Source organism: Pteropus alecto, unplaced genomic scaffold (genome assembly GCF_000325575.1).
Source record: "Pteropus alecto unplaced genomic scaffold, ASM32557v1 scaffold74, whole genome shotgun sequence".
In the NCBI taxonomy this organism is placed as follows: Eukaryota; Metazoa; Chordata; class Mammalia; order Chiroptera; family Pteropodidae; genus Pteropus; species Pteropus alecto.
Genome location: NW_006436291.1, coordinates 4,493,130 through 4,513,734, shown reverse-complemented (window position 1 = coordinate 4,513,734; position 20,605 = coordinate 4,493,130). Strand labels below are relative to the sequence as shown.

The 20,605-nt window shown below is 45.6% G+C and overlaps 1 protein-coding gene across 1 annotated transcript in view; it reads right to left on the bottom strand.

The window, feature by feature from the left end:
- DHX32 (DEAH-box helicase 32 (putative)) overlaps window positions 1-20,594 on the bottom strand; it is a 36,144-nt gene extending 15,550 nt beyond the window's left edge. Inside the window, exons 1-4 of the mRNA XM_015590173.2 lie at window positions 20,462-20,594; window positions 12,331-12,833; window positions 9,153-9,346; window positions 2,834-3,206 (exon numbers count right to left, since the gene is read on the bottom strand). Coding sequence (XP_015445659.1) covers window positions 2,834-3,206; window positions 9,153-9,346; window positions 12,331-12,609 — 846 coding nt within the window. The 5' untranslated portion in view covers window positions 12,610-12,833; window positions 20,462-20,594. The remainder of the gene's footprint in view (window positions 1-2,833; window positions 3,207-9,152; window positions 9,347-12,330; window positions 12,834-20,461) is intronic.
- Window positions 20,595-20,605: the final 11 nt, after the last annotated feature.

Below are 20,605 nucleotides of genomic sequence, written 5' to 3'. Positions count from 1 at the left end.
ATAAAAGAAATCGTCAAAAGGCAAAAAGCAGAGCAAAACGGAAACAGATACTGTACATAGATAAACTCTTCGAGCTCAGCTGATATAGGAATTTGAGAACTTTCAGAATTTGAAAAAATGCTTAAAATATGCACCCAGTGCTTCAAATCACTTATTTACTAATTTGCTTATTCAGTGTGTACAGTGCATCTACATACATTGGCCTTTCCCATAATTACCTGCACACAATAACACACAGCAACACACACCGAAAGATAGCAAGCCCCCCAAAATGAAAGACCCACGAGATAGGACATTTCCTAGGAAACCCTGACCTAACAGCACCTTCTCTGTGACAGCTTAAAGCTGCACAATAATTTGGCTAGATAGCGCTATGAATCTCAACTCGTGTCTTCTATTTTCACTTTTTTTTCAGGTTAAAAGATAGTTAAGTGATAAGGAACAACACGCTACAACCATTCAGGGCTCTAAGTCTCCACTGATACAAAGACACAGCGCAGGAGATGACTTATGGGGGGGGTGTCACTTCCCAGCAGGAGGGCTTGGCAGGCAGAGAAACGTGAGGCAGCGAACGCTCAGCACACGGAAGTGTTCGAGAGTTATCGCTGCAATTTAAAATGTATTTCTTAAAAGAAAAAGCGACAATAAGTACATTTCTGTTAGACTGGCTGGGTTTGTTTTCCTGTGACATCTCATTGCTGTGGCAGACTTTAAAGTTTTATACAGAAATCAAGAAAGCTTCAGATGGTGGTGCAGAGGGGAATGATCGGCAGCTGTTAACAGGGAGAGTTTTTCCAAGAGACCGATTCCAAAACCAGAGGGAGGGGCGTCTTAATGAGAGAGAAAAAAGGCCCTTGGGACGCTGAACTGTGTCAGCTTGTTAGGTGGTAGATGCACAAGAAAACCAGATAACAGGTGTGGAACTGGGGGCTGGGCTGTGAGGACAAAGGTGTGGGGAAGCCAGCAGACCACTGGCCCTGAGCCTCTGGGAGGGAGGCCCCTCCCTCAGAGACCCCAGGGCTGGATCAGCAGCACCTGCTCCTTCTCGGGCGGGCGGACGGAGGTGAAGAATTGCCAACTCCCCCCGGGGCCAGCATTGCACCGTCATTTTCAAAATTTTAAGACTCCACGAGACTGATGATTATTTAATAGGAAATGAAATGCCTTTCCGGTCTGACTTCGAGGAAGATTATTTAACTTTCTAAGCCCTGGGATTTTTATCATTTCTACTGTTTCTACTACCAGCCTAGGTGAAAATGCATCTTCTAGAGCCTGACGATTTAAAAGTCACTATGCCATTAATTACAGCTTATGTTAAACTTACAAGAATCAAATAATCTAAGACCATCTACTCCCTTCCCCCCAAACTTTTATAAGATTTCCAAAAATCCATTTTGGAATGTTTGCATACTCATCCTATCAGTCTTAATTATACTTTTTTTTTCTCCTCAGCGATGAATGTCTTGTTTTTCACCTGGCGATTCTAACTTTCAAATGGTTTCGACTTCTCATTTTGCCCTTTCTCCCTTCCTTAGGCTTCACCCAGCCATACTGAGAACCTCTGATTGCTTTCATAAATTCTTCTCCTATCTCCTTCAGCACTTTATAACTTTCCTCAGGGCTTTCTTGGACACCTTGAATCATGCCAGGTTAGGGAATGGTGATAGACGAAATTACTATATTAGTAAACAGAAGATTTACTAATCAGAATACTGTATAATCCACACACACAAACTTGGTAAATATGCTAAGTTATCATCTATTGGAGACTCTACTGCATTTCTGGAGTCAGGTAAAATCTGTCCTGAGAAAACTCTAACGTTCCCAAGGCTAGGAGGACCGGTCATCCTTTACGCACCGAGTATAGAACAATAACTACTCCTGCAGGTAGTTTAGAAAGCACGTGAACACTTAAGGAAAGGCCGTGGCAGAGCGCAGCGATGCTTGTCGGTGATCAGCTGGTGCCTCGGCCAATACTGAACGACTTCCTGCTTTCTGGGTAATCGCTGGAATCGCTACATATTTGGGACATGGTCTAAAAACTAGTGCTTTCATTCTCTGAGTGAGGTGATAGGTAGGGAAAAAAGACCAGAAATCAGTCCCTAAGATGAAAGATCTGATTTTTGAGATCATAGAGGCTTTTAGATTCAGCCAACAGAGCAGAGAAGGTAGGGTCAGTGTGGCTGTAAGAAAAAAAAAAAAAATGCAACCCTAAATGGCACCCTGACTGTATCAAAGCAGTAACAGGTACTCGGTTATACATTTCCAATTGTTCTTTTGAAAAGACATTTTCGAGAATCCCAGTTAAGAGTTTTCTCATTCCTCTTTTTGAGAAAAGGAGCCGCAGTGTGGGAGACAGCCTGCCGGGTGGGCTGTAAATTACACTGTTCCGCCTCATACCCCACTGACTGCGTGGGAACACCTGTGGGAACTTCGTTTCCGCTCCGGCAAACGCCCCGACCCTTGGGAGGCGGCGAGAGTGCGGTGTGGCGGGCGTCTGCCTCCTCTGAGACACAGTCTCCTGGGCACAGCCAGCGCTGGCACGGGGCGGGGCGGGTGGGCAGGGGCCGGCTCTGGAGATCGGTCCTGTAAACTCCGAGGATGTGTCACCCATTCTTTGTTTTCACTGGATGTGACTCCAGGACCGCCTCCCTGTTGCCCTGCAGCCCGGGTTTTATTTACCCTGTCGTTTCTTCCCACGTGCGGAGAGAGAGGCGAGGAGGGACCGCACATGCCCACTGAGAGCTCTACGCTGGACACTCAGAGCATCCCCACCAGGGTTCAGGGGTCAGTAAGAACGCGTATCACCCAGTCAGGTGAGAGTGATACTTACTTGTTCACAGGCCAGAAAGACCACAATGTCACCCTGCTCGCCAGAGTGGTGAATTTCAAAGATAAGGTGTACGACAGACTCAAAAGATTCCTTTTGAGCCCCACTGAGGTACACGACCTCCACTGGGTGCTTATTTTTCACTTCGATGAGAGGCACGTTTCCATAGAAAGAGCTGAGTTTGCTGATCAGGGGAGGTGAGGAGTTAATCACGAGCTTCAGTTCCGGTCTCGCTAGTAAGACATCTTTAAGCAGTCCAAGGAGCACGTCGGTCGCGATGCTCCTTTCGTGTGTGTCATCTAAGATGATGACCCCATAGCTACCCAGAAAAGGATTGGACATCATTTCTCTTTGCAACATGTCATCGGTACAATACCTACAGGGAAGAAACATTAGAGTTAGAGCACTTAGGAGACATCCCACAAAAACTCCTAATGTCAACAAAATAACTCTCCTATATCTGTTTCTCTAAATCAGGAGTTCTAAACCTTTATTAGGGCAAAATTCCTTTAAGTTGCTAAAATCTACAGCCCTTTGAAACTGAAAAACAGACAGAGGCAAACGTTAAACAGTTTGCGTACATTCACAGACTCCCCAAAGACTATCGCAGAACTGAGATTAAAGACCTCTGCCCTAAATGTTTATTACAGATATTAACAAGAGCTATAGTTAGCATTTGCCCTGAGCTTTTTAAACAAAAACCAGTATCACAAAATACCCTTGCAGGTAAACGTTTTCCCCTCTTTCATCAATGGAAGAATTCTGAGTCAAAGCACACACTTTTCAAAGAAAGGCTACGAGCGTGACTCTCTTGTCTTGGGCTCATGGCCCAGCTAGCCCGCTAGGAGGACTCTGTTGGTGGCACTTTGTGGGACACGACAGCACCAACATGTTAGTGTCAACAAGTTTGAAATCTCGCCCAAATAATAACCAAACAAACATCTAAAATGTACCTACTTGAGGGCAGCATACAAATTGGCCAGCATTCCTGGAGAGGGTAGGTCAGTAGTGATTTCAGTGGAATTTTCTAGGAGTCTTGGGATATTTTTAAAAACAATTTATTATTTATTCTTATTAAAATAATTTATTATTATCGATCATCCAGTGCCGGGCAAACATCTTCTTTCTGAAATTACTTACATATTTACCTATTCCTTCAAGAAACCAATCCTAGAAGTTTTCTACCCAGTTAAGGTATTTATTTTATTTGTCCTTGTACATGGCAGATCTGCAACTGCTATTCTGAGACAGGCCCACCAGCAAGGCTGGCCCTGGGCTGGCACTGGGGACCGAGGTTTGGGAGGGCTCGCCACCACAGGACCGACAGTGGCTCACAGTGCTTGCTCTGGCACGGCCCGCTTTCCTCTCGGGAGTCTGGAGCTGGGGAGCGCAGCAGGCAGGGGATGCCTGCGTGACCAGCAACGACGAGTACCCTGGGCACAGGGTCTCTGGGCGGGTAGCGTTCTGCGCACGTTGACACAACTCATGGCCGGAGGGTGCGCGTGTCCTGTGTGACTCCACTGTGAGGGCTCCGGAAGCTGGTGCCCAGTTTCTCTGCACGTCGCCCCTGCATGATTCCCTTTGCTGATTTTGCTTCGTATCCTCACACTGCAGTAAATCTGAACTGTGAGTTAACTGTATGCTGAATCTTATGCGTCCTGAAAAGTCGTCGGAACTGGGGATGGCCTCGGGAGCCCTGATGCAGTCCCCATTAACCAAGAAAGAAAGATGGGAAGAAAACAAACATTTGGCTAATTCCTACACGAGGAGCCAGGAACTGTGCTGGTGCAAGATCTCATTTAACCCTCGGATTAATCTGCAAGGCAGGTATGACTACCCCGTGTTTATCGACGAGGAAATGGCTTGGGAAAGGCCAGTGCCCTGCCCAAGTCACAAAGCCAGAGGGAGAATCAACATTCAAACCCAAACAACTCTTACATCCCTCGCCACGTCAAATTCCAAAGACCGCTTCCGCAGCCTCCGTGTTTCGGTGGTGAAGTCCACGCGCTCCCTCTGCACCGGTACGGGGCCAGAGCGTCCGCTCCCTGCCTCTCTGCACACTGTTCTCATCCTGCACCTTCCCCAACAAGCATTAGCTGCTGCTGATCCCTTTTCTCAAATTTAAAAAGTAGTGTGTACATATATACACTAAATAGTGTGTGTATACATATATTTACACATACTAAATACTACAGTTTACACTTTGTATGAGATGCAAACAAGTGAACAGAGATGCATCTGAAATCTAGCTTGCAGGTCACCTTTTGCTGAGGTTAACTAGCGTGGTATAATGAGATAAGCTACTAATGCCTCTTGTCTAAGAACAAATTATTTTAACCCATGGTACTTCCTTAATGCTAGAAATTAAATCTCTTTTCTCTCCTCAGCAAAAGTCATCCAAACACTGACCTGGTAGGAAGAAACGCTCTTTGCCAGGTGAGGGAGGTATGCGTGTTATGTAAATGGATCCAGGCTTAATTAGAAAGGGAGGCGATGGGACCTGATTCAAAACTCTGTAGGACTCAGCAAGCAAGGCCTGGCCTCCCGAGGATCACGGCAGATTAGAGGAACGCCATGGCTCGATCCCAAAACACTGTGCAAACTCTCGACTTCCTCTATAACGTGGAGATCTATTTCTTACCTTTACATTAATAAGATCGTGGGTACGCTGTTACCGATAACTATGTAAAAAAGATACGTTGCCAAGGTTTGGGAAAATGTAGTTTAAATTTTAATTTCCTAACATTAAATTTCTGAAAGCGAAGAATATAAAATATAGAAAAGATTTACTAATATTATAGAAAAGGTTTGCTAATATTTTCTAAAATTAATGTACATCGGATGTGACCTTAACTGAAAATGTGAGTAATTTAAAAGTCTGTGTTCTAGAGCAGGGGTCCCCAAGCCCTCGGCCGTGGACTGGTACCAGTCCATGGTCTGTTAGGAACCGGGCTGCACAGCAGGAGGTGGGTGAGCGAGCGAAGCTTCATCTGTATCTGCAGCCGCTCCCCAGCGCCAGCATCATTGCCTCAGCTCCAGCTCAGATCATCAGGTGTTAGATTCTCACAGGAGCACCAGTCCCTGGTGCCAGAAAGGTTGGGGACCGCTGCTGTAGAGGGTCCATATTTTGAAATCTATGTGTCACTCTACAAGATACCTTGATAGTTCAGAAAAACTATATTAGGTATATAATATTCAGGTATCTACTATCTCAAAAAAGGCCAGAAAAAAGCTTAAAGAATTAATACTAAGTTGTTATATATAGCATCCAATAAAAGGGTAGTAGACACAAAGATCAGATTTACTAAGTGCCGCTTATGTGCCTAATGGATTAGATACTAGGGGGTTACAAGAAAATGAAAGATCGCATTAAATATAGAATACTGCCTTTTATAATCAAGTCAACCTTAAATCCTCCATGTAAGTAGCTATTCAATCTGAGCTTATTAAAAAGTACGGCTAGCATACATCTCCAGGAAAACAAATCCAGTTCTAATTTACCTTTATGATTACAAAAGCAGTAGCTAACATGTACACGTCACCCACACATATCAGCTCAGTTAGTCCTTACAACAGCCCCATTTTACAGATAAGGAAGCTTAAGCACAGAGGCGGCCAGGAGACCTGTCCAGGCTGTGAGTGAGCAGGCGGCACAGACACTCACTTCACAGCCCTGTGGCCTCCTCTCTGGAGCACAGGAGACCAGGAGGAACATAAGACATGGTTTCCGTTATCACGGGGGCTTCTCAATGGCTTTGGCCTCTTTGCTGCGACTCAAACCCTGTTAACAAAAACTCAGAGTATCTGCTGACCCTGCACTGGCTGGGGGTGTCAGGGCAGAAAAGAAAGGATGGTGTCCCAGCAGCAAGAGTAGCCATCAAGTGACGGTAAAAGATAACGAACAGGACCAGGCGGTCAGCCAAGGCAGAAGGAAGGCGACCCTGCAGTGGCTGGAGTCGGCCCCTCACTTTCACCTTTGAAGGTGCCCTGTGGTCAGCCCCCCACACCTGAAAGCTCTTTCCCAGAGTAAGCAAGGAATACCGCATGCAGGTAAGAACGAACAATTTCAATAAAGCACAGTCTTTCCTTTGCCCCAGGAATGAGTGTGTGGGGGATGGGGGTGGGGGGCTCCCCATAAAACGATGCCACGAAAGCCGAGTCCCAACACGTAACAGATGTTTAAGGGTGAGAAGTTCCTCTGACTTGCTCTGACACAACTACTGGACTTCTCCACACTCATTTATCTTTCCGTGGCACGCGCGTGTGTGTGAGATCCATGTTAAGTAAGACAGAACACTGAAATATTTCATTTTAAAAGTGGCTCCATCCAAGAGTCCTTTCCAAAGTCTAGATGGCAGTAAAGATATAAAACTACATATATGAACGTGAGAACCTAATCGGGGCTGTCCTCTAAGGAAAACCATGGCCACTCGAGAGGCCACTTCAAAATGCAAAGGATAAAGAATGACTCTGCCAAACTCAGGGACCCTTCAGCTTTTCAGGGCTGTACGTCTTGTTCTGGCCAACTCTTCACTAGTTTGCAAGCTCCTAAGCAGAAAAGAGGAGCTTACATTCCATCCGTGTCACTCATGGACCATTTGCATAATAAGTAGCTTACAAATATATATTAAGCTGATGACTTGAGGACATCATGGCTATACATAGCAGGTTACCTACCTTCGAAAAGCTCAAGTGCTGTTGGCCGGAAGAGTCCCCTATGGTGTAACATTGGCCTGAAGACAACGTCTTCTATTTTTAAAGATAAACACTTGCGGGAAAGCAGCTGAGAACAAACCAAGTGTGTCATCTGGGCTTTCTGAATGGGAAAAGGACAGCTCCAGAGTCCATAGCCGCTAGCCAGAGCAGGACACCACTCCTTCCCTCCATGGGACAAGCATGCCAGGGGCTGGGGACATAAGTATGCAAAAAAAATGCTCCTGCTATACTGTACTATGCTGCACGATCCTGCTACGCTATACTATACTACACTACACTATACTACACTATACTATACTATACTACACTGTACTATACTATAGTGCACTATACTGTACTATACTATACTGTACTATACTACACTGCACTATACTACACTGTATTATACTATACTGTACTATACTATAGTACACTATACTATACTACACTACACTCTACTTACTATATTGCACTATACTACAGTGTACTATACTATACTGTACTATACTGTACTATACTATACTACACTACACTACACTGTACTATACAATACTGTGATGCTACGCCATCCTGTACTGGATGGTGGCGCACTATCCTATACTGCTTTGCTACACTGTACTTACTACACCGCCCCATTACAGTGGAGCAGAGCTTCCTCAATGGTGTGCCGTGCAAATGGATTACAGGTGTGCAGGCATACCGCTCCCGAGATGCTGGCCTCCTCAGCCCCTGGAGCGGTCAGCCAGCGCCTGGGGCGGCTGAAGCCCTTAGGATGGCCGCCTCGGGCTGCAAGCAGCGGTGCCCATTTCCCCGAGGTGCTTAAGATGCTCCCACTTTCTTTATGGGCTTTGGTATGAAACTGCTGGAGAAACACTGGCCAGAGCAGTGATTTTTTTTTCCCCCTGACTTTCTTCTTTTTCATTTCTTCTCTGTGTTAAGTTCTTGGGCCCCATTATGCAAAGGAAGGCTCACAATGAAGCTGAAACAGAAAGGAGATACAAGAAGGCTGCTCCCTTCCCACAGCTTGTGGTTGTACTGAGGCTTCTTGGAACCTGAAGACTCTGAAAAGTACAGTTTGGAAAACACTGATCTCAACTGCCATGACAAGGGCCGATCCCAAGTTTTGTAGGAACCCACCACGGTCTTTTAATTTACACTGGGGGAGGGGTGTGTGTGTGTGTCAGGGAAGCCTTCCCGGAGCAGGTGGCCCTTGTGTGGTCTTGTGTGGCTAGGAGGGACTAGCCGAGCCCGGCAGCGACACGGGCTTTGCCAGCAGAGGGAATGGCATGAATGAAGAGAGCCACATGCCAGCCTGGCTGGCACACGGGCAACCCATATGGACCCATCCTGAGGGGGCGTTAGAGAAGCACAGGCCTGAAGCGCTTTGGGGCCAACCTAGCCAGTCGTAACTTCTCCTGGGCATCATGGGGTGTCACGGGAGAAGTTTGGACAAGGAATCCCTGCTGACACCAATGTGGACAGAACTGGTGCATGGCAGGCTGGCGACGGAGGCCAGTCATCATACACGTCACAGATGCTGAGAGCGCAGAACACAAGACCACATTCTTCTAGAATCGCGGCGCCACGCCAGGGGTGGTGGGCGCAGCAGGTGAACCCCCAGACCAACCTCAGGATGGTTTCGCTCGTACAGCAGTTCTCAAAAGGGATCACGTAGCCGACTTCGTGGCCAATGTTCACATCCATCTCGTCCGCCACCCGCAGGGCGAGCTGGACGGCCGTCTGCTTGTGGGCCTGTGTGCACACTACGCCCCCGTGCTCGTAGTGGACGGAGAGGCAGTACTCGGCACACCACTGCGGGACCTGCGACGGGGAGAAACGACAGGCTCAGCTCCCGCCGGCAACACAACCAAACCGGGGGTTCGCCTCCGATCTTTTCGTTCACCAGGGAATCGCCAGTGGGCTGCAGTACATCTCACTGAGATTCTAGACAATCTCTGTGTATGCAGAGTTATTGCTAGTCAATAAAGTTAAGAATAAAAGGGAATTAAAGTTTGACTCCTAGATGAAAAAAAGGCAGATACCAATAAAAAGCAAAATAAAGAAACTATTTTAACCTCAGCTATGTTTCTTAAAAGGCTAATGTATTTATGGATTATTACATTCTTCAGGTTATAAGAAAGCTCCACTAAAAATATGGCTTCTGATATCAACTATTGTTTTAAGAATGTAAATATTAAATAGTGTTTAGATGAAAAATACAGACTCAAAATTAAAGCATGTACATTTAAATCCGAATGAGCATAACAAAATAAGCAGATGAAGCTACCTAACACTTCCCTAGTGATAAACACTAACTGGCATTTATCATCTAAACACAGTGAAAAATAGGCCCAGTGAGATAATCAACCAATCCACCCAGATTTGGAAAGAGCCGATGGCAAGGCAGCTCTGGAGTTATTTACTTTAAAAGTCCTTTTCTTAAAAATGTATTATGGATCAATTGATTTTTACCAAGTTCATTTGTGTAAGAATTATTACAGCAGAAAGTCGTGAGTTCATTTGTCTGCTACAGTCCTAAGGCACCATCAATCAATCATGCTTTGTTACATGTATTTTTAAAATAAATCATTCCAAGAGTGTTTTTTAAATAGATTTAAAGTATTTAAGAGTTTTAATATTTAATTATCTTGAGATCTGCTATTTACGAGGCCCATCATGGAATTCTCAGATTTTAATCCTCACTGCAATTTGAAACATTAACAGAATTTACCAGAAATCATAAGTAACTCTGAAATGAAGGGCTGCTGTGAATTTCAAATTCTCTAAAAGTGCAAATGTAGCTCCTCCATTTTAAGACAGGTGTCAGCCTTGTCAACAGCTTGAAAACAAACAGTGATGACTCAGTACTCACTTTGTTCTATGAAAAACGAACGTTTAAGATGCCGCGCCCAGGAAATCTGGAACCAGGGCACGACACGGGACGTAAGAGGCACCTGAGGGCAGAGCCAGCACCTGTGGGCCCCGTGGGCCACCACTCTGTTACGTGTAAGTCTCAGTCTCGCTAAGCTTCAGTTTCCTGCCCTGTAAAACGAGTTGGATGGGTGAGAGTAACCCTTCCAGTCTGAGCTCCCGGGCCATTTTCTCCCAGGCTGTGACCCTGGCAGGGGACCCCAGAGTGGACCTCCAGATGTCCTCGTGTGGGCCACGCTGCCAGCAGAGGCTGGTCTGTTCCTGATGCTCACCCAGCACCCACGAGAATAGGAGTCTTAGTCACCAGATAATCCCAGAACTCAATAAATATTTGTTTGATGGACAAATCTATTACTTACGCTTTCCATAAATATTTTTAAATTGTGTGATTCTGTGTACTTTGAACTGCTTCACGATCACCAGATCGCCTAACTGGGAAGTCATGTGTGCGCGTGTGTGTATGTGGAGAGAGAATAACAAAGCAAATGCAATAAAATGCTAACATCTGGGGAATCTGGGTGAACAACGTATGGAAAATTTTTGTACCATTTTTGCAACTTTTTTGTGAGACTAAAATTATTGCAAAAGAAAAACTAATAATTTTACACTTGGCGTTTGTCCACAGAAATCAGGGAAATCATGCTCACTCAGTTTTCATCTTTACATCCTTATGACAAACTGAAATAATTCATTTAAATAATAACTCATCACCACAAATAACAAGTCATAATGAACCCTTGATATTGGCAACTATAAGTTAAAGAAAAAAAAAACACCTATCATCCATCCCGCCTCTCTTCAAGTTACGTTTAAAACCAGTAAGCCTCAGAGCTAATAAACAATTTGGGAGTAGTAGTGTGTGGTGGGAAGTATTCTTATAATTTCAGCTCAGAAAGTCAGGACATATTAGTTGGACAAATTATCAAGTGCCCCTGGGCCATAGTGTCATCTGAAAAGTGGAGGGATTCGATCACATTATCTCTGTGGCTATTATAATTCTTACATCATAAGAACCTGGAAATAAATTTCATAACAAAATACTGCCTGTAAGGGTAAAATAAAGACTTTAGTAAAATCAAAATGCAGCGGTCCCCAAACTTTGTGGCACCAGGGACCGGTGCTCCTATGAGAATCTAACGCCTGATGACCTGAGGTGGAGCTGAGGCAGTGATGCTAGTTCTGGGGATACAGACACAGATGAAGCTTTGCTCGCTCACCCGCCTCCCGCTGTGCGGCCTGGTTCCTAACAGGCCATGGACTGGACCGGTACTGGTCTGCAGCCCGGGGGTTGGGGACTCCTGAAAAGGTTCAAATATAACAACAAACCAGACAGTAAGTATTCATTAACTATCTACCCTCATTCTTTCCTCCTCATTAAACCCTGAAATGTGTGGCCACTCAGTTATGTCTCATAGTCAAGAAAATAAGAGTTTCCTTGTCTTCTGAATCTCTGTAGCTCAACCAGCTTCACCGATAAGCACGTCCAAACATCTTGATTATCAGACTGCGGGGCATGTAAACATGGCAGGAAAATCCCCAAAACTATGGCAGGCAAATAACATCTATAACATCTTTTAAAATATAAAATATGTGCACTAGGATAATTTAAACAGATTTTTTGCTACTATTCTAGAGAAAATTCAATAGTCCGCTAAACACAATTCATAGCCACAGAAGTATCATTAATTGTTACTCATCTGGCTTGAGTATGTAAAATCAGGCAAGTGTCACGGCTGAATTGCTAAACTCTTGTTTTTCTGGGGTAAATAAGATCATTATTCAAACAGAACACTATGCTGTGACACTGACATTATTTAAGTAATAAAAAACGTACAACACACAAAGCAAACGGTTTTTTTGCGGTGGAGACTCACCTGAGAACTCTTGCCACACTTGGCATCTCCTGAAATGATCACGATCTGATTTTGAAGCAGATTCTCCATAAAGGAGTATTTCTCTTTCCATATTGGAAGAGCTTCTCTTTCCTTCAGGAGTTTATAATAGCGAGATGAATATGGCAACCCATCAAAAGGGTTGAGTTCCAAATCCTCACAGGCCAAAAGCCCCTCCTCGTCCACGTCACTGGAATCAAGAGATTCAGGAAAATAGCGTTTTTCAGAGGAAGAGTTTGGACGCTCCAGATCTTCTTCCATCTTGTTCCAGAGTGAGCTCAAGCAGCCGGCATTCTACTTCTCCTACAGTAACCCACCGCAAAAGGGCTGGATGTCCACTTATCCGAACGCGGATATCCCAATTTCTAAGACTTCGGTTCAAGGCTTTGGCAAACTGATTCCTCAAATCACATCTGTTCTTCTTTGCTGGGTTACCCAGTGTGTGGGCTCGGCTCGGCACCCTTCGTGACTGTCAACAAACCACGCTGAAAACAAACAAACAAAAAGAAGGAAAACTAGGTACATGTATAAGACGTTCGCAAGGGAAAGCACAGGCGTTCAAAGCAAAAGCATCGTTTTTCTTCTGTGAGCTGGTCACAGTCTGTCATTTCCGCTGCCTGCTCAGAAGACTGGGCACCATGTGGACTAACTCTTAAAAGTCTGACCGGCTGCAGTTTTTCCTGGGCAGTGTGGAGCGTGAGTCCACATTGGACCCGGCGCTCTCTGCCTGACCTCTGTCACCGGGCCCCTGGGTCTTGATTGACAGTGAACAGAAAGCTACAGAGGGAGAGTGTGACTGAGAGGCTCAGTCGTGGTCACTAATCTCACTACAAAAGAGATGCTGGATTTTACAAAGGGGAACTGGGAGTGTCTGGGGACTGTCGCCCTCACATTGGTCACAAGGAAGTTCATTGCTAGTATTTTAAATTAAGAAATCCTCTAGTTTAAAGGAGAGTATTTTTTTAAAACTTCATTTTACATTTGCTTGTGCCACTTTACAAAGTCAAGTGAGGGAAGCGACTTCGTTATGTTTTCCCCTCTGATGCTATGGCTTGCTTTCACTAACAAGGCCTTTTGTTTGTTTAATTAAGCTAGAAACCTCAAGCATATTCCTTGCGATTCCAGGGTCTTGAGCTCAATATGTCAGATTCAAGAGGCAACAAAAGACATTTAGTTTAAACAAAGAAGAGAAATTACCTAAGGAAGGGCAAAAGCTACACTGTAACTTATTCCCTATATGTCAAGTAAGAAGTCCCTCCTCTTCCAATCACTAGTGACCTTTTAAAAATCCAATAAGTGTTGCTGGAAATAAGGGCTTTTTCACAGTAACCGGCTGAAAACTAAAAAGACAGAAAAACTCAAGTAAAAGAGAACAAATCATAAAATACAGTTTGTGATATTTTGTCACTTAAATCCCTCTTTTACAGCACCCCACCGACGGCGACTGTGGCTTTAGACTGTGAGCGGGCTCAAAGGGCTGGCTCCTTCCTATCAGAGTGAAAAAGCTGCTCGCAGAAACACTTGTCAGTGCCGGCTCAGGCCTGAATTGCAAAGTGAAGACCAGACACACACGGAAGGGCACTCCTAGCACAGGACCAAGAGCAGGACCAGACTTTTAAGAACTCACATGAATGGGCCAAAAGAGGGAGACAGTAATAACTGGAGAGAAGGCCGTTTTAGCTCTACGAAGGGAGAGCTCTTCAAAATTTGCTCTGAAAGCCACTGTTTCAAGGTTAAAACGTGCGATGACACAGATGTCATAAGGGTTAACTGCACCGCCCTTCCAGCCCCGATGGGCGGGGCCAGAGCCAGGACCAGCGCCAGGAAACCCGGAGCCGCATCACAGGACAAGCAGACTTTGAGCCGGTGTCCAACAGACAGAAAAGTCTGCTCAGGAGAAGTTAACGCTTCGTTTTACCTTTTTATTTTGTTCCGATTAGCATCCCTTACAAGAGTTCTCACCTGCATGTAAAGTAAATTCTGTTATTACGACCAATGCTTGCCTTAGGTACGACTTCTGAACTGTTTTACCTTAAGGAAAAAAGCACGGCCATTACTTTTACCAAATGCATGCCCTCACAATGTCCATTTTAATTTTATAATACTCCCTAAAAGTCTAGTAACCTTGTAATCAAGTACTGACACTCCGAACCCTCCGGGAATAGCCCATTTTTCTGAATAGCCGTGAGCGGGGACACCTCCGCCGGCCTGGCCCCTCCTCACACACACACTGCGATCGGACACATGGCGACACATCGCCTGCTGCGATGCTCTGGAGGGCTACAGGGGACTGCAGGTTCCCTGCCACTGCGCCCATGCAGGGGTGACGTCTCTTCCTTCGTCCTTGAGTCTGAGCTGGCCCTGTGACTCGCTGTGGCCGAAAGAATGCAGTGAAGAGATGTGAACCCCTTCCCAGGCGCTCGCATGCTTCACCACTCCCCCGGAACCAGCTGTCATTCTCCGAGACGCCCAAGCCACATGGAGAGGCCACTGGGAAGAGACCGAAGCTGGGCTTCCGCTGACCGAAAGCACAGACCGCCAACCACACCCACGCACAGGAGCCCAGTCAGTCCAAAGAACCGTGACAGGGATACGCGGTCACCGCTGTCAGCTACCAAGTTCCAGGGTGGCTGGGGTGGCAACAACAGATGACCAATCTTCCACCCACTAAAATCCAGTATACACACAATTTAACGTTTTCTTCATGACTCAGGGTCACGATCAGTTCCTACAAGAGAATGAAATGCTCAGATTTCCCCGCAGTGTCCAGGGGTCAAAGGCCAGACTGCTGCCCCGAGCCCAGCTTGTCCCCAGGGACCCAGCACCCATGTCTGCTCTATGGCTGGCGCTGCTGTTCTAGCCTGCTCCCCAACCCAGCTCATTAAGGACCAGTTAGGCTAGTTTGACAGAAGAACTCATAAGTGCCAAGTCCACAAAGGGCTCCATGTTGAATCTGGTGAGTACGAGGGGTAAAAGCTATGGAATTCGTGCCATCTGTTTTCACTACGCAGAGGCACTTCTCGCTGCCATACACTCTGAGTTCCAGACTTGGTGGGCAGAGGGCTGGTATTTGCGCCCGTGGACTCCTGTGAGGTGCACACAGCTCATCCTGCAGCCGAGCAGTGGGCCAGCACTGTCTCCCGGATGTAACTAAGCAGATACAAGAGATCCTAGTCTTGGCCTTGGCACATTTAATAGTGCCAACCTAAACAAGGGGGAACAAACAATACGGCAGGGCGCACGCCACTCCCAATTAATAAGACATGGTTCTCTTGTCAGTATAAACTACATTCTACTGCAAGAATTCTAAATCCGAAAGACTGGCACTTGCTCCTTTTCGAAACTACCCTACATGTCTCTTGTAAACTGTAAAATATGCTGAGGCCTGCCCTTTGAAGAGAATCTGTTATAACTTTTAAACTAGCATTTTATGAAAATATATATCTAATATAACACGACACGATCACAAGACAGAATCAGAAGTTGACGCAAGATAAGCTAAGTCTTAGTCATTTCTATGTGCTTTGCTCTAGTCAGTAATTCTAGAAATACGGTTCATAGAAAAGGATAAAGTTTGCAAGGGATTAAGTGAAAAAAGACTGTGAAGTCTGTCCTGAGTAACTTTCATGTTTCACTGTCCAATGCTCGTTTTCTGCATTTTTCTCCATGTTCAGTTTAATGATCACTGCATTCCTCATACCTATCGAATTCTCAAACGTCCAGCCTCAGCGCTTGTTGGCCGGAGGGTCCCGGCCGCCTCCCTTTTATCTCAAGCAGTCTCCTGCTTGAATGCCATCGCGTGTGGAAGACTCCACTTCAGCTCAGGTGCTCAACTCCCGATCACCTCCGACCTGGCATTGAACAGGCATTTCAAACTTCACGTGTCCGAAACCGAGCTCACGATATCTGCCCCGAAGCCACGAACGCGGTCCTCCCATCTCAGTACTTCCTTTCTGTTGCTTAGACCAAAAAATTTGACATTATTCATGATTTCCCTTTATCTCAAATCTCACACCTGATCCTGCGATGGATGTGCTAGCCAGAATAACAGCCTCTAAAGATGTGTGCGTCCTAATTCCTGAAGTAGTGAATGTGGACTTGGCATGGCGAAAGGGGCTGCAGACGTCATTAAGTTAGGGACCTTGAGACGGGAGATTATTTGGTTGGGTCTGATCCAATCATAAGTCTTAAAATCACAGAACCTTTCTCAGCTACAGTCAGAGGAGACAGGACTATGAAAGACTGGTCAGAGATGGAACGCCGCCGGCTGTGAGGCTGGATGGAGGGGCCAGGGGCCAGGAAAGGTGTGGATGATCTCCAGACACTGGTGGAGGCGAGGAGACGGACCATCTCCTGCAATTTCCCTGCTGACACCCGGATTTTAACCCAGTGAGACTCACAATGGAATCCTAACCTGCAGAACTATAAGAACAAATGAACACTACAGTCGTGGTCATTTGTCACAGTAGCAATAGAAAATGAATACATCTGATCGTGTTGGCTCTACCTTCAACGTATATCAAACCCCCACGCTCCCCAAGGGCAAAAGCTGCTCCGAGCCATCGTCCCTTCTCCTGCATCACCACAACTGCCCCCGACTGGTGGCGCTTCCACCCTTACTGAGTCCCCTGCAGTCACTTCTCCCCAGAGTGATCCTGCTAAGTCAGCCCCCGTGTCTTGCCAAAAACGTCTAATGGCTTCCCGTCTCATTTCCGAGGAAAAACGGGAATCCTTAAGAGGACCCACCAGTCCTGGGGGACCCCTGCCCTCGCTTCCCACAGCCCCCGCTTCGCTCGCTCTTCCTGAGCCACATGGCCCTCGAGCCACAGACGCGCTGGCCTCGGGCTTCGTGCCTGCCCTTCTCTCTGCCCAAATGCCCCTGCTCAGCTATCCAAGTGGCTAGCTCCCTCACCTTGTAAAGGATTTTTTACCAAATGTCAACTCGGTGAGAGCTTACTGCCACCTGGCCACGCTCTAAACTTTACCCATGCCCCAAACCCACTTACTGGCCTCTTTTCCTGCTGCGCTTTCTCCCCGAACGCTTTCCACAACATAACGTAATATATATTGTACCTCTACTTTGTTTATGGCTGGGTCCTCCATCAGAATGCAAATCAACCCACTGCTTCCTTCACTGCAGAAGTCTTGCTGACCTAAACCATATGATTGGTGCCCCAGACTACTGACCTTCTGGCACTAGCTCCTTATTTCATTGCCAACCTGTGACAGTCTGTGGGCTGGCACAGGTCTGTAGATCATTCTTTGAGAATCATGGTTCTATACTATTATTAAAGTTGGACTGATGATAACAACAATGATAATGATGGTAATTCTCCCATTCTGCACCCACGCTACAGAGTGCTTACTGAGTGCCAGATGCCTCAAGTACTTAAGCACTTTATACAGATTATTTCATTTAAACTTTTAAGGACCCTGTGAGGGTTTACTTTAATATTTCCATTTTTCAAATGAAAATGTTTAAGCCTTTGAGGTTCAGTTAATTTGTCCAGCTTCTCGCAGCTGGTCAGTGGTAGCGGAGACACGTGAAGTCAAGCAGTCTGCTCTCCACCTCGCCCCGGTAAGCGTCCAGCGTGCGCGTGAGCACACTGCACCCCGATACCTGCCTAGGTTAAAAATCATGGGCTTGTGTCACAACACCATGGGTTGAAGAAACAGTCGACACTATGGGAGATGTCATGCCTGGTTCCGGAAGAAACCCCAAAAAGCAGAAACTGTGTAGTTTGTTCTTTCACAGGGCCGAGTGCCACACTGGGCCCTCAGTCAGAGGGAGAGGTGCGACGAGGGGGCAGAACCTCGTCCTGGAAGACTTTCCGGAAAGGGTGGTGGACAGCATGGCCCCACAGCCCGACAGTACTACAAGGAAAAGGGCTGGGGGGTGCGCATTCCCAGAATCCAACGATTTGAGCTCAAACCGTGATAAGTCTGGAGAACAAAAAGGAAACACAGCAAAAATGAAAATTTAACGGCTTTCAACACTGGACTCAACTCCTTATGAGTTTTGGAAAGTAACAGAGAAAGAGAAAAAAGTACTCTTCCTCTGGTAAAACGAAAAACAAAAATCCGAAAACAAACATGAAAACTTCTCCAACTTGTGACAGTAAGGCTAGGAAATAGAAATACACATTCTTTTCCTTTTTAATTATCCTCCTTGCATTAAACAATATTAATTTCCTACTCGAGTTATTTCTGCTTTGAATTCTGATATGGCCAAGAGATTTAAATAAGAAAAAGAAAGGCTACATCTGTCTCTCCATTGCTATCTTGTTATTCCCTGGTGACAGTGCTTTGGTTTGCTACATTTCACTTAGCATCAGCAAAGTAAATAATAATGTAACTATTCTATCCAATGATGACCTTGGAAACTTTTTGAAAAATCAAGACTTTGTTTTTCACTTGACCACCAATGACATCCTGAACATGCCAGTGAAAAAGACAGAAAACACAGCAGTAGAAACTCCCGAAAGAGACAACCCGTGACCCCCCAAAGGGACAGCTAATAACCTCCAAAGGGACAACCAGTACCTGAACCATCCGTCTCAACCCTTGTGCCTGTAGCAACTTCTCACCCTGAGATATTTCCTCCAGTAACAAAGCACATCCCTTTAGCTAAAGAAATTTCTCTAAAGATCTTCTCATTCATTCAACAGACATTTAACATTATACCAGATGCTGCAGGGAGAAAGAGAAACTGAATACTGCTCTTGCTTTAGACATCTGAGTGCCTTTCTGTCCCTCCCCCTGCCCCCATTTCCACCTCCCAACCAGGAATTTCTTCTATAAGTTACACTAGCCCCTAAAATCAAATGTTGCTTTTCACAGTTGCTGAAGTCACCTACTACCAAAAGCACTTCACTGCAAGACTTCCTCAATTTCAACTTCATAGCTGCTGCTAAGATTATTCTTCTATACTACTATAAAGTACTTAGCCAGCACATAGTTCCACTGTTCCAAACTTAAAATCTGTGTGCAACTATCACATTTCTGAGACCTTGTTACTACGGCATGGCAATCTACAATGTTCTTTTCTTTGTCTTCTTTTTAAATACAAATGCCTAATCCATTAGTGTTGGGAAAATGTAACCTTGTCTCTTTTTGTGTTAATAAATGCCAGATTTTTATCACTATCTTGTCACTTTTGATTATGATACTACTAATGAGCATCACTATGTTTGCTTTTTGGATGAAAAGATCAATTAGTGGTTTTGCTAACGATATGAAAACCAGAGTTTGAAAACATGTACTACAGAAGTACTGTTGATGTCAGATGCTTCCTGTCTACATCCCCTGTCTCTACATTTCAGGAACAGTTGGTTTAGGTCCCATGAACTTTCCAACCTGAATTTACTACTTTCATACTTTAGCTCACGAATTATGGGTTCTAGATATATCACACCGCTTGTCAATATCCACACATAAAGCTTCTTGCTTCGACAATTAAGCTGAAAAACGCCCCTTATAGCCAGAGAGGGGAAAGCCTAATTTGGCATAATAAATGTGTTTCCATCATAAAATATATGCTTTTCAGCTTCAATTAACCTTTGAATGTTTCTCTTCCTAAGCGTGAAGAAATGCTCCTTGGTGTCCTTGTCGTCTGCGGAGTGGAAATCTCTCTAGTGGCAAAGAATGAGTAATCACTTAAATGACCCTAAAAGGGCTCTTTCTACTTCCCTTAAGAACTGGTTGGAGCAGCGGCAGGAATTGATAGAGGGGCCCTAGGCCCAGACCCGAGCGCTCAGTCAGTCATGAACTTGCCCTCCCACCCGCGCTTTCACCCTCTTCGCTTTTCTTCTCGCTCCTCCATTTTTCTCTCCACCTCACACTTGGTTTTTTTTCTTCCTCAAACTATGACACTCTCCCGACCGTTTGAATTTTTACCTAATAGAAAAAAAAAAATCCCTTGTGACCCTCACAGCTTCCTTAAAGCAACCTGCAACAGTTTCTTAAAAACCAATCTTTGGAAAGGCTGTGGTGTGGGATAATGCTACATGTTTCAACAGCTCTACAAAGTTTTGGTACAACACATATGGGCTGATTCCCTAACTCAGAAGAAAACCCGGGGGACTGAAACAAATCAGATACAAAGAAAGCGAACCTGACCCGACAGCTGCGACCCGGGCGGAGAGGTGAGACGCGGGGCGCTGCTGGGTGTCTCGATTCCCGAGCCCCATCCCGCCCCCCGCTGACGGCAGGAGAGGCTCGGAGTCGCCGGGTGCTTCCCGCAGAAGCGGCGCGGGCG